We start from the raw sequence: 14,228 nt of genomic DNA on the forward strand, positions 1-14,228 counted from the left end.
CATTTTTCCCCCCTCTTGTGTAAGAGCTACAACAGCAGTACTTTGACCCCTAAGGGAAGATCTGGGCTCAGGAGTGATGCTGCTACTGCTGGAATGCACTCACGCACTAAGACAGATAAGACCAGTGAATTTTAGCCTGTCTGAAGCAGTCATCTTTGCTAAGTGGTATTATTTCAAAGAAATTAAATACATGCACTTCACGTATTTAACAGTATTTAAACTAATTTCTAGTTATATTTAATGTTAGAAACATCTGACTTTACAGAGCATTTATTACTGTAAAATGCAAGCATCAAATCCTCCTACATACTTCTCTGCAGCACCAAAATAGGAAAGTGGTATTATACCCCTGATAAAGGCAGGGAAGCAAGACAAAGAAAAGCCCTTAAAATGCTGGAGAAGGCACTGAGGTTTGCCACTGAAGACAATGGGGGAAAGACACAAAAATAGTTTTGAAGATGTGGATCTATACAATTCCCATGAGCTCACAAAGTGAGCAGAGAACTAAACATATCACAAATTGCTGGCCAGCATCCTAAGTACCACAAAGCTCAGCCCACGGCCTGTACCTATCCTAACAAAACCATAATATTTCAGGGGGGAACAAGTATCAAATGACTGAATTCAACTCACACGGAGTTACTCAGAAAGCACCTGAGTACTTTATGTATCAAGAACCTGATACATAAAAATCATCCACTTAACCAGATAAACATTACATCCAAAAAAGTCAATAATATAGATCCACAGCTGCTTGCTGCGCCTGAAGTCTCTTTTTATCATATGGTGAATCAAGAAAGCGGATTCAACTCTGCCTCATTATGGACTTGCCAACACCTTAGAAGTCCAGAAACCTCCACAAATCTTTCTTCTCTGCCCGTCCTTGCTCCCGGTGTGACCCAGCACAGCTGGGTGAGAGCAATTCTTCGGAACAAGCAGGCTGCCAACTGGTTTTACAGCATGCTGCCAGCTTAACCACAACACACCTCAACACTGCAACCCTGTAATAAAAGCAAATGGAATCTCTGCAGCAAAGTCAAAGGGATATTGCAGTCTAGAAGTACAAACAGCGACAAGGAAGCAACAAGACACTGGAGACTACAGCAGACTAGATTTAACTTCTGTCCTGTCCTCACGGTAGAGCACAGGCAAAACAGAAAGCTAAATTCCTCTGCACCCTGCCTGAGACTGCAGATGAACATCTTGCCCACATTCCTCTGTCCCTAGAGGATTTGGCCACTGAAACCATATGGATAGACTGGACTATTGAAAATGTGCGTGTACAAGATGCAGCATCTCTGTTTGGATCACTACAGAGACTGCAATTTGTGCAGTGAAAGCAGTCATTGTCCTCATGCTCATTCTGCGTCACCTGAGCCAGAAGTGACCCCAATCACAAATGCAGTACAGAAGTAACAGTTGCATACATAGTCATGCCAAGCTGCACAGTGACCCACAGACTACAAAATGGGAACAACAATAGTAATTCCTGCTGATGCAAGTCAAATAAGATCCCCCATCTGTCAGGATCAAACAGCTGAATCACTATTCAGTGACAGGTATAGTAAGAATGTCAAGAAGGAATTCAAATCTAGGCAACATACAAAGAAACTTGTTTCTCAATGCCCAAAAGGCTTTGGTGAAGAAGGAAACACTCACTAGCATGAACCTGCAGGCAGCATTTGGCACAGGATATCAAGGGACTGGTTCCATCTTCTCCAATATAGGAATTTGAAGGAAGCGGCTCCGTGTTTTCTCCACTTGAGGTAAAGCACATCTCCGGGATCAGAGGCTTGGTCTTCTGTCCACACTTGGAAAGGTGGACGAAAGAGGAGGTCTCTGCTGCAGAGACCGGGACAGCTTCTTTATCCATCTGTAAGGACTTCAAGAGAAAACATCATCAGATGGAATCGCCTCTTTCCTGGTCACAGTTGGAATTTTAACATCTGAGCACCCCCCTCGCAAAGTGCACCAATAACAAACTTGAATCCTGTTTTGTCATGCACACCCCCAGCCCTGCCTTTTCCTTCCCTCTACTCCTTAGGCCTGCACTGGGATCTGTGGTTTATTCTGAAAGCTCAAAGAAGCATCAGAGTAAGGAGAAGCCTTCCTTGGTTTTCTTCTGTGAAAATGGGAATTCCTAAACTGCAGCTGGAAACACCAACAAACACAAAAAGAGGAACCTATCAATAAAAGCAAGACCTTCCCTTCACCTCTCCCATCCTTTTGCCATCCTTCCCTACTCTTCCCACCAGGATTTCTCCTGAAGGGCACTTCAAGGTTTCTGGTAGGAGACCCAAGTTAAAAGCAACAGATTAAACCAGGCCAGCTGTACCCAGCTTCCTCACATCCATCATACAACATCCAGCAATCAGAACAGGTGTTTTATTTTCAGTCTGTGTAATAAATCACGGGATTTTAAGGGGGGGGGGGGGGGGGGAGGAGTGGGTTCTGCTTTTCTCAGGAAAAGCTTCCAAGACATATATATATCTATATATGCATCTAAAGCACGTATTCCTAGTGGACAGACAAAGCCAGATCTGGCTCTATAAGCAGGCAAGAACAAATCAATACACAACTGAACAAATAAGTCGTTCATCTGATAGATTTTGTCTTTGTGCTCATAACATATCCCAAAGCATCTTGGTAGTTTCTAAGAAATGATGTGCTTACTGAGGAAGTTTGTATTTTGTTGCTTGTTTGCATATATTCAGAAGTCTGGGAGATGGAAACAAGAGTGATCACATGCCTGACATGGCATCTTTTCTCTGCATCAAACAGTGGGTGCAGTGCAAAGCTCTTTAAATGGGAGTTGAAAAATGAAAGCAGGGAAAGGCAGAGAAGCCAGGGAAGAGAATAACAAAGGCTCCATCCACTGCCTCAGCCAAATCCAAACACACTCCTTTGGGTCTGATTTCATTATTCTAGAGGGGTGCACCATAACTTAGCCAGTCCCCACCACGCAGCATCCACCACGGCCACGGCCACCTGAGCAGCATCAGGAATTACCTGGTTATAGGGGTAAAAGAGGGTACAGACAGCACAGTATGGCTCGCTCAGGGCGGCGGCTGCATTGAATTTTCTTTCAGCTAGGAAATTAGGTACTTTATTCTTCCACTGGAGGGCAATTAAGGACTTCAAAGCCTCCGGGTCACTCATATCTTCCTCTCCAGAAAATGGAAATGTTTCTAGAAAATAAAAATAAGGATCATGGACAGTCAGCAAATGCAAACCAGTGCGGAGACAGGAGAGACAACATGCAGCAAGATAGGGTCAAACAGCTCATGTGTTGACAACACGCAGAGTGCCATAAAGAGCATTCAACTCATCCATGTGTATGCCTCAAATACTTCCCTGAACTGATATAATCTCCACTTTACGGGGAAGGTAGGCAAGAGAGAGACACTGATGACCCAATGGAACCAGCCATGAGGAAGAAGAAGGAAGAGAATCCAGATTTAACGCCTTCACAACTCTCCACTTTCTGGCTGTAGAAACCTACTACATCATTTTAATGAAGCCAAGTTCAAAATGTGTGATTCAAGTGCAAGGAAATCCTCCTTTCTTTTCTCCAGCTGGGAGCTGCATTCCCTGGAAGACACAAATGCAGCTCCCAATTCCCACCAGTCAGCAGCAAGTCTGTTTCCACCTTCCCAAAGTGCACCCCATACCTGTTTCTGCAAACACAGATCTTGGCTATGAGATACCCTGGGTTCAAGTTTTCATTTTACTTTCCTGCAGCTGCTTCAGAGCTACTTCCATCAGTTCACCCCACTAAGCCTCTGATCTGTATCCACCACCAGTCCTCTCCTGCCAGAGCTCTGATAGCTACCACTTGTGCTAATTACTTTGCCAATTCTCTGTTTCTACAAAACCTTTAAAAGGCCTTTGGCATTTTATGATGAGACTTCCACAGAATCCATTTGTGTCAGTCTGGGGGTCCACGTTTCCTGCCATTGCTTATTAAGGAATTGTGAATCATTACAAGTATTCAAGAAATGCTCCACCCAAGATAAATGTAAATCACTCCTTGCACTGTTCATCTGCAAAGGTTCCAAAAGATCAGCTTTGGCCAAGGCAACTCAAAACATCTTAGTGCAACATTATCCCCAGAGCTCAGCACATTAAACCAAAGAGTTCACTGCTTCACTGCTCACTAGTGGAAGCATGTAGTTAGTGTTCTGCTCTCAACAAGTCTGAGGCTCCTCCTCACTCCTACCTCCCTCTTAAGATTTTCAGGCTCTGAGGTTATCAGAAAGGAGAAAAGGAACTTGTAGTAAAAACCAAACCACATGTTAGCCAAGGCACATCAGGAGACAGGGAAGGATTTATGATACCTGTGAAATCAATGGAACTGACAGCCTAATCCAGAGTGACAGACAGAGAGAAAAAGGAAATGACTGTTGTGTGTTATCATCACCTTCCCTCATTCCAGGATGGATTCTAGGTGACACAGTGTTCAGGATGGCTCCTACATTTCAAGCAAATTACATGCAAGTAGAAAAGTCTAACGATCTGTCTCAACTGAATCTTAGTGCAGCATGTGCATTCCCTTCATTTCCATGCTCACTCTTCCTTGCTGCAGCCTCCAGCTCATCCTTCTACCTTAGTCCTGAAAAAGCACAGAGTGAAGAAAGCTGCTGCTATTCCCAGGCTGGGAAGGGAAGAATGTGTTTGATCAGATTTTGCCCAACAGTGCTGTAAATCAGCCCTCAAGAAATGCCAGCTTCCACAGAAAGCTGCTCCTGAGTCAGGCAGCAAGGTCCCTGTACACCACCATCCAACAAGTCAGAACAGGGAAAAGGATCTTTCTAATGAGGATCCTTCAGCACAAAGTTTGCTGCAAGGGCTCACACCAGAACAGGGTAGCTAGTCTCAACTCCTTTTCACTGCCTCATATTCCACATATGCAAGACACCAAATGTAGCATCCTTGGTAAGGAAATGGAGTTAAGCATGTACAGAATAGCTCCTTCCTACGCAAAGTCTCTCCAAAATCAACGGCCATATTCTCTGAAGGCAAATGAACAAGAAAGGTGTCCCTCTGAATGTGAAGTGGTAAGTACCTTGAAGGCAGGGACTGACAGGTACACCTTCACGTACCTGCCCCAGCATGCAACAGCCTCTTACTGGGAACTTCTCAATATTCTGAGTACTTTATAATGTAGGCCAGACCCAGAAGTGGTAAATTACATCACACAACCACTTCATCCAGACTGCTGGGGCATTCTAAGTGACTGGAATGTGGGAAAAATAAAACCAGGGATGTGCAGTTAAGCACCAACTTTCTAATTCCCATTTCTGAATCTGCCAAGAAAAGTTGGACCCCAACATTCACATCAATTAAAAAGCCAACCAGAAGTTAGAATTCACTTTCCCTGATATACCTACGAGCAGACCTAACTTCCACCACCCTAGGAGGTGAACAGACCTCATTTTAATGCAATATCCAAGAAGGAGCTTTTACTTTAAGACGTTATTTTCTCTGAACTTTTTTTTTCCTTTTTGCCCAAAATACTGCCTCATTCTGCAGCCAGCAGAATCTTTTTCTTGGAAGAAAAAGCAAAATCATCTTCTTGAGAGAAAAAAGGGGTAGGAAGTGAGAAGGGACACCTCCCGTGGATGCAGTTTCCAACTGGGTTATCAAAATGGGAACATGCTGCATTTTCTACCAGTTAAGTGTAACACAAAACATTTCAGGCCATCCAGTCCTGTTAACGGCTTCAGCACTTTTTCAGCTCAGACAAGACACTGGAGCATTCAACGTGCAATGAACATTCCTGTGCACTCACCCTCATCGCTCGAAGTCTCCTGTTTAACCACCGACAGTGGGGAGCGGGTTGGGGGTTTGCCCAGGGGATGACGACGACTCTTCTTTATCTCCATCTTCATTTTTGAGAAAGCAGAAGCAGTCTGTAACAAACCAGAACACGCTCGATGGGAACCCCAGAACATCTTGGCAAGCAAAGGAGAGAACAGGACAGCAGAGGCTGTATCCTTGTCAGAAAAGGCTCTTGGATTTACACAGCAAACTGCTCACCGCCTTTGGCTGCGATCAATAAAGCCTTGTGAGCCAATTATTGTGGGAGATAAAGCAAATGCTATCTCTTGAGATGTCACGTAAAGGTAAACTACAGTGTTGCTTAAAATCAGAGCAGCCTCCCACCAGCTTCAAGGCTGCCAATTCCATTAGCTTATGAAGTCTGATCAATCACATCAACAGAGAGGAACTGTAGCACAAGAATGATGTACAGAGTGCACAGGACCAGAAGCATTTAACCAGAACATTACAGTGTGCTTCCTGACAAGCACAGTCACACTGTGCTGTACCCACTGCCCCTGTAACAGCGAGCACTTTAAGTACTGCAGTCTAATCACAGGGCTCACAGTCTGCTTGGTGCAAGGCACTGACTGCATCACAGGTGAGTTCCCTTGCATTAGGAATTGACAGTGCCACGTGCTTTGCTTCACAAACATGAGGACAAGCAGCAGGGCTGCAGCATTAAGAATGAAATCCAAGAACATTCCATGTTAAGACAGGAGTGAGCAGAAATGAAGGTACTTACAGCAGCACAGCAAAGCAGTTTTTGCCTCTCAAATCTGCAGCCATTATGTCTTTGAAACAGTGACATGAAAGGTAGGCTCTGTGCCATGCTGGTAAGGCAGTGCACATCTCTCCCTGCCCCCACAAACCCTAACTGCTTTGCCATTCCATTGGCTCTTTCAGCAGCATCGTGCAGGAAAACAAGAGCTACATCACATTGCTCCGACTTGCTGCTAAGTCCTAAGCATTTTCCTCCTTCCTATTTTGGAAACTGTCTTCAGGCAAGTACTCCCCAAGGAAAAGAGATGCCCGAGACAGATTACGTGTCATGAACTGTGTTGTCCACGGAAAAGTTTTCTGCCAACTTTTCCAGTGCTAGATCTCATGATGGAAAAGATCCCTAGGCAACACCACGTAGCAGGCCAGCACTCGGAGGCATAAGGCTCATGCTGGAGAACTGCAAAGCACATCAGCTGAGGAAGTCAAAAACAATGGAGAAGAATTATTAAAAGGTTGGTGCAATCAAAGTTCCCCTGGGGACTGTTTGGTTTTACCACTCTCAAGAATTCAATGCTCTGCAGCAGCAGAGGTCTCCTGCCTTTTGCTTGAGATGATCATTTCAGTAGTATCTGTACTACTGTAGCACAAAAATTGATTCTCTATCCTTTGCAGACAATAACAAGTTTGATTTATCAGCTAGCATCAATGCAACAATGGACTGAACAGTGACAAAATAACCCATCTCTTCCACTAAAAGCACTCTGGCTCACCAACACAACATCATTCCACTGGAGGCTCAAGCACAAGTCATCCTCTCCTTCCAAGTTTGGTCCTCGAGTGGTTGCTTAAAACCAGCAAATCTTATTGCCACCTCCTTGCCCACACGTACCTGTAAATCACCGACTTCTGCAGCAACCTCTCGATTTTCTGCTTCTGCATTCTCCTCCTCCTTCCCAGAGATTTCCATAGGGACTTCCGGCTCCTGCCAACTCGGACTCTTCTGTGTGGCAAACTGCTCAAAGGCCTGCTGGCAGGACATGCGCTCCTTGTCAAACACCACCTTTTTGGTCCGTGGAACCACGTAAAGCATGGGAATGATCGGCCGAGGTTTAAAGTCATCTTCCTCAACTGGTGCCTCCAAGGGCTGGATGATGTTGAGGGGAGTTGGGGACAAGCTCTTCCCTGCTGCGGTCGAGGTGGGCACTGCCGGGGGCACTGGTGGCCGTGCTGTCGAGGCCTCGCCCTCTGCCAGCGCCTGCCGGGCTGCAGGAGGTGGTGGCAGCGGTGGCTGCTGCTGCAGCGGAGCAGGAGGTGCTTGTAGATGGTGCTGGTGTTGGTGGAAAAGGTGCTTCCTCTTCCTCTCCCCTTTCACCTTTGGAGGACGAGCCTTCACTTTGCCGTCACCTGTTCCAAGACAAAGGCAATGTTTAGCTTCATACACCAACAGCTCCAGGCTTTTGGTACTTTTCTCCCTTCATCAAAAAGCTCCAGCTCTGTGCTAACAGATTCCATCCTGGTGTTATTGCTCCTTTCAAACAAGGCAGGCTGAAACCTGGAGACAAACTCTGCTGTACTTCAGCGCTGACTTAGACAAGTCCACTTTAGGAAGACAAGACCTGTGTCATTTCTGTGGAATCTCTGACTGGAGCGGAGCTGCCTGAAGGGAAAAGATCTAAACCCGTAAGAAACCCTTAAGAAGCCGAAACCCACATAGCCCTCACTCTGTATTTCAAGTTTTCTGCCTCAGCAGTCCCCAAAATGGGGTGCACAAAACCCTCCAAGGGGCTGCAGGAGGAAAATATTTTTCACCCATTAATAAAATAAAACAAAACGTATTTCTGAAATAGTGTTTATGTCATCTTTCCCTCATCCTTTCTTTTAATCTCTATTTTTGTGCATGTTTTATAACAGACATAAGAGATGAGCACAGGAATAGCTATAAATAACAACTCTATTATAATGATATCTAAAAGTCTAAACACTAAATAAGAACAGAAAGAAAAATAGATCTACATGTATGAGGAGGTGTGCTCCAAAGTTTTTGGCTGATAAGGGGGCACACGCTGTTCTAGTCACCAGTTTGTTCCAGTGTCTGAGCCACCCCCATTTCCTCCTCCCTCTATGTGCAAGCGCAGCTCTTATCTGAGCATTACTGCGTGTCGATGCATTCACCAGCCTTAGGAAATGGGGAATTGAACAAAGATACCTGAATCATTATTACCAAAAGATTTCCACTGTAAGGTCTTTTTAAAAGATGCCTTTAAAGCACAACTCAAGTACAGCATTGAGCTAAGCTTATTACAGACACAGTGCCAGCGGTGGTTACCGAGATATCCTTTCCAGCACCCTTGTTTGTCCTTGTTTCTCCTAGCTTACTGTCATTCATCTTATCTGCATAGCACTGCAGGTCTCTTACATGGCTGTAACAACAGAAACACTTCTTGAACAGATAAGACTTCTCGGTGTTTTTACCAGAGGCAGTAATGACCCATAAAAGCCTTTCCTGCCTACCTTCCCAATATAAATCTGTTAAAGGACCCCTATACACTGATTTTACAGCAGTAATTAGAATTCCTACCGGCCACTGAGCGAAGTTAGGGCAGGAAATGCCTTCACATCTCACCTTATTCCATCTAGAATGATGGATGCTCCCTTTGCCCAACACTTCCCTCACTTCATGAATGAAGTTATCAATTCACTCAAAGGGAAGCAAATAATAGATGTTCCACAGACAGATGCCAGTGCTTAATTTATTTCATAAGAGATTGGTTTTCACCCGCAGACGCTACGACTAGATGAGACTTCTTCAAAAGGTCATTTTCCCTCCAACAGGGTGGGGAGGAAAACTGCTGATGATAAAAGACCACTAACCCTAATCATGACCAACTCCAACCTACTGAGACTCCTCCAGTAAGGACTAGCCAAACCAGTGAACAGAAAACCAGACAAAGCATCACATATGATGAGGCAGCTGCAAGAGAAAGGGCTTGAAAAGAGAAGGTGAATAATCCCACACTGCGTGCTAAAATCCCTGCTGAAATCTCCTCCATATCGTTGCTATCCAGAAGTCTGCTCTGATGACTTTATTTACACTCATTTACAGAAAGGGAACAAGCCCAGCCCAAATAGTTGTTGCTGTACTTGTGCAGGCAGTCCCTCAGATAAACTGGTTTGCTCTGTCACAGAGAAAGGAATATTGAATTTCCTTAGAGAAACAACAACATTGAATGAAAGGCAAATTGGATGTTTCCCCAGTCGCACAAAACCAGATCAGATTCACTCCCTGTACACTCCAAAAACTCTCTACCCAGCAACACGACAAAAGCCATTCACCAACTTCATTAACTTCTAAATGGGCAATTTGACAGCAGCTGGTGTGAAGAACTCTGAAACAAAGTTTTTGCATTAAGGTGAATGAAGGAGTTTGCAAGCAAATCCATAAAATTAAAAGTCAGGAAAAAGGAAGGTAACATTCCAAGTCCCTATCTGGCTATCATGAACGGGACCTTTATGCACAAATGGATGTGGTAGGTTAAAAGAGGAATGCCTCCCAGCTGCCCTGCTGCTGAGGACAACACACACACACATAGCAGAGCAGTAGTATGATGATGCTTCTTCATGGTGAGAAGACTTGCTTGTCTAGGGACAATGTGAAACGCTACAGGGAGCTCGCTGAACTTGCAGGTGTACAACCCCTTTGAGGGGAAGGGGTGTCAAGATGAAACTGTAATAGACTTGTGAGAAAGTAGACAGTAGGATGTAGACAACTAGAGAACTCACTGGTATTTAACTGCTGTACTGCATGAAGAACCTTGTGTTATTTGCTCACAGCCACACTGAGCACCAGACCCCTCCACAACTGCAAAGCAAATAGCCCCGTTCTAGTGACACTTTCTGCAATGGTGCTGAAAATCAGTTTTTCTCTCCTGTGCTAACAGTTAAAGACCTCTTAACATGTAGTCTAAGTGTACAATTTGGAACCTAGTCAGCTAGAACAGAGCCTTTATTGTTCCTCTGCCATTCTAATGATCTCAGATCTGTCCCCGTCACTTATCTCTTTTCTCTGAAGGGATATCAGCATTTTCGGGCCATTTATTACAAGCACCAACTGTTAGACTTGTACAAGAGACAATTTAACACACTGCTGACACTTCCAAGCTTAGGGCAATAGAAATTAACTATCTGCACTGTGCCACTCCTGCTCTGTACAACAACCATTTCCAAAGTCCTTATTTCCCATGAAAAGAGGAAATCCACTGTCTAGCAAAGAGACTCTGGAAGTGAACAAAACCCTCAATTCTTGTCCCAGAGCTTCCACAGATCTCCTTTCAGATCATTATCAAGGCTCTCTAAACAGTTTCCAGCATCGGTTTCCTTCAAGCACTAAACAAATAATGGATATATACAATAGATGAAAATGAATTTGCCAGTGTGTATGAAATGCTTGAGAGTGCCTCACAGACACAACAACCTGACCACACACATCAGGGGGAGAAAGCATCTTTCTGCCAGCAAGAACTGCAACCTTTCATAGACAGGCAAGGAAAAAAACAGGTACCACAAGAAGAGCCTCCAGGTATCACAGAAAGAGAACCCAGGCTCCAAGGCTGAGGTCAGGCCTTTGGACTATCCATACGCAGAAGGAATCAGAAAGGACTGGGAGCTCTCAAGGACTGGTATTAATCTCAGCCATGCAAAGAAAGCTCAAAAGCCTCCCTCCTTCAGCTAAGCCTTAAGAAAAACAAAGCTGCAACTTGGACTCATGGAGCAGCTGTGGATCCCACACAACCTAAGGCTGATTTGGTTCAGTCTCTGTGGGAAATGGGGAGGGAGAGAAGGAAAGATTAACTGCATGGGGGAGGTCACTTTTCATTCCTTTTCAGAGGAGGACACAAAATATATTTATTTGTTTCTCTCTGACATATTTTAAAACATTCCCCCCCTAATAAATGTGTTTTACAAACCTGGAACAGTTTGGGCAGAATTTTCAAGCCCTGCTAAGAAAGCTATTTGCACCAAATCCTTAAAGAGAGGGGAAAAAATCAATGGCTGTTGTAAATGATGGTGTATTTCAGTGAGCATAGTTCTAATATTGGGAAAGATTCCACTACTATTTCAACAGAAATAAAGAGCAGCAGACAAGTCATTTACAAATGTGTTTTAGAGAGGTAGCTCACCCTAATTCTTCACTGAAGTGATCTGCCATCAGTGAGCAGGGCCCTTACCTTCTCCCTCAATCATTTTGCTTCTGTCCTCTTCCTCTAGGTCTGGCCCTCTTTTCAGTTCCTCTTTTACTTTCACGTCTTCCAAGGCAGTTTCCATAGCCATGACATCTCCAAGAGATTTCTGATCCTCTGTTTTGTGTCTTCTGGGTTGACTTCTTTTTCGCTGAGACCTAGGAGAACAGAAGTGTGATTTGACATAAAAGAACAGCCTTCAATACACAAAACGATCAGTGACTTAGCTGAATACAAAACAAAAGGACCTTCTTTGGAGAGAAAACACAAGGTAGCTAACAGTAGCTACAGGGCAAAACAGATATCTGAATGGAAACAGATGAACCTTGTATAACACAACATTTATGACCCATTCACAGCAGCCATTAATTGTCCAGGCTTCCCAAAGAGCTTTTTCCCACCATTACTAATGTAAGCCCACAAGCTGCAGCTAGAATTATTTTAATTGTATTTTAAATCTGCTTTACTTGTAGTTCAAAATATAGATGAAAACTTGTTATAAATTTTTCTTTAATCTTCTGCCTCCATTCCATCATCTCTTTTCATTCTGTACATGCCTCCCCATCACCATCCAGCTCTGAGGCATTACCCACTTTCTAAAAACACAGCATAATGAATGCTTATAGCATCATCAGTAAGCAGTTTGTGACTTTTCAGTAGTATAATCCACAAGGTCCAAGGCCTATGAACAAGTCTAACTAAAAGAAAATTGCATATTAATATGATCAGACTAATACTAACAAGCCAAGAGTGATGCTGTTCTTTCTAAAGAGTCAGCTCCACTGAGATGAGGAGATTACAGCAGCCACAATGCAAAAACCAAATGCAGGATAATGTCTTTTGGTTAGGAACTGCATTAGGAGCAAAGCACCCACACAGACAGGCACTCACTCACTCCCTCCCCCTGCTCAAGTGGGGCAGGGAGGGAAAAAGAGGAAGAACAAGAGTCAGAAAACTTGTAGGTTGAGACAGAAAAGAATAAAAAGAGAAATAAATCATAAAGGAAACCCACTCACCAGCTCCTACAGGCAGACCAGTGCGCAGCCAGCCTCCAAACAGCCACCTTGGAAGCCAACCCCCCTCCCTCTTTCTCTACCCCAGCATTTATTGCTCTGTGTAATGTTTTATGGCATAGAACATCCTTCTGCCCATTGTCCCAGCTGTGTCCCCTCCCAAGCCCCTGCCCAGCCCCATCCAATTCACTGGGCAGGGAGCAGAGTGGGGCAAAAATAAAGCCTTGAATCGTGCGAGCACTCTTCAGCAACAGCCAACACATCAGGGCCTTATCAGCCCCAAAGCCCAAGCAGCCCCCTAAGCTTCTATGAAGAAAGTAAACTTGTTGAGAGTTGCATCTTCCACATGGCTTTGCACCTCCCACCCTGTAACCAAGTGCAGAACACAACCACGCTGCTTTCATCAGCCCCAAACTCTAGAATTCAGCCTCCCACCCCGCTCATTAGATTTGGAGCACACTGGAATCCAGAGCCCTTCGTCAGGTGGCCAGTGAAGAAGGAAGAAGGAAATTCAACCTGAGCCGAATTAATAGTACAGAATATGAGCAGCAATTTATAATGGCCAGACTCTACCCATATGGTAACCCTCCAAGTAGAGATGTGAACTTTGCAAGGCATTCATCAGCAGGAACACAGAGCTGAACCCAGAAGCATCAACTTTTCACCCATAGTCTAAGAACACACCACCTTCTCCCAGGGAGAAAAGCAAGGTGGGAGGAGAAGCTAAACCTGTCAGACTTTTCCACTGCAGCTGGAACTTTCCATAGCTGGTGAAGCAAGCACTGGAGCAGAACCAAGTGCTAGAAGCTATTTTTAGTAAAGTGTGTGTTTTATTCCTGCCGTGTAGAAATGCCAGGCAAAAAAAAAAAGAACTAAATCACAAAGCTTTATACTCCCAGTAGATAAAAAAAGATTTTTTTGCAGTGCTCTTCTCACTCTGGAGCTGGGGGGAAACGAAGAGAGGCAAAAAGCAAATTACTGAAAGCAACTGCGCTTCCAGAACTGCATGCTGAAGGCTGTATGCTCCAGAAATGAAGCTGTTCTGTAGCTGACAATCTGCATATCAGAACCGGGCTTTTTGTGGATCAGACTAAACCAGTCTCTTTGCTGAGGCTATAAAGTAAACGGAATTGAGTTTTTCAAGGTAACTAAGGATGAATGACCTTAGAGAAGAAATAACGCATCTCTCTGCAGAGTTTAAAAGCTCCATTTTCCAAGAGAGCTGGCAAAAAAAGCAGCGTTTGTTCTCTTTGAAGATCAGACCACAAAGTAATTTAAGTAGATACATCTGTGAAGAGGTTTGGGCAGAGGTGAACCCCATTCTTCCAGTAAAGGCCATCCTGCTGAGAACAGTCAGTCTTCAAGTAAAATTATGTCTTTCCAAGACGCAAGAATAGGAGAGATACTACTGCTAAGCAGCATGCAACAGCTTCAG

The 14,228-nt window shown here is 44.3% G+C and overlaps 1 protein-coding gene across 2 annotated transcripts in view; it reads right to left on the bottom strand.

The window, feature by feature from the left end:
- The window catches only part of KDM4B (lysine demethylase 4B), a 63,612-nt gene that overhangs the window by 12,309 nt on the left and 37,075 nt on the right, over positions 1-14,228 (bottom strand). For both annotated transcript variants that reach the window (XM_057406811.1, XM_057406810.1), the window contains 5 exons: positions 11,769-11,938; positions 7,433-7,947; positions 5,792-5,912; positions 3,010-3,188; positions 1,660-1,882 (listed from right to left, as the gene is read on the bottom strand). In XM_057406811.1, coding sequence (XP_057262794.1) covers positions 1,660-1,882; positions 3,010-3,188; positions 5,792-5,912; positions 7,433-7,947; positions 11,769-11,938 — 1,208 coding nt within the window. The remainder of the gene's footprint in view (positions 1-1,659; positions 1,883-3,009; positions 3,189-5,791; positions 5,913-7,432; positions 7,948-11,768; positions 11,939-14,228) is intronic.

This window comes from Pezoporus wallicus, unplaced genomic scaffold, assembly GCF_028554395.1.
Source record: "Pezoporus wallicus isolate ANWC-B61680 ecotype Strahan unplaced genomic scaffold, APGP_CSIRO_Pwel_v1 contig_10514, whole genome shotgun sequence".
NCBI classification, from domain to species: domain Eukaryota; kingdom Metazoa; phylum Chordata; class Aves; order Psittaciformes; family Psittacidae; genus Pezoporus; species Pezoporus wallicus.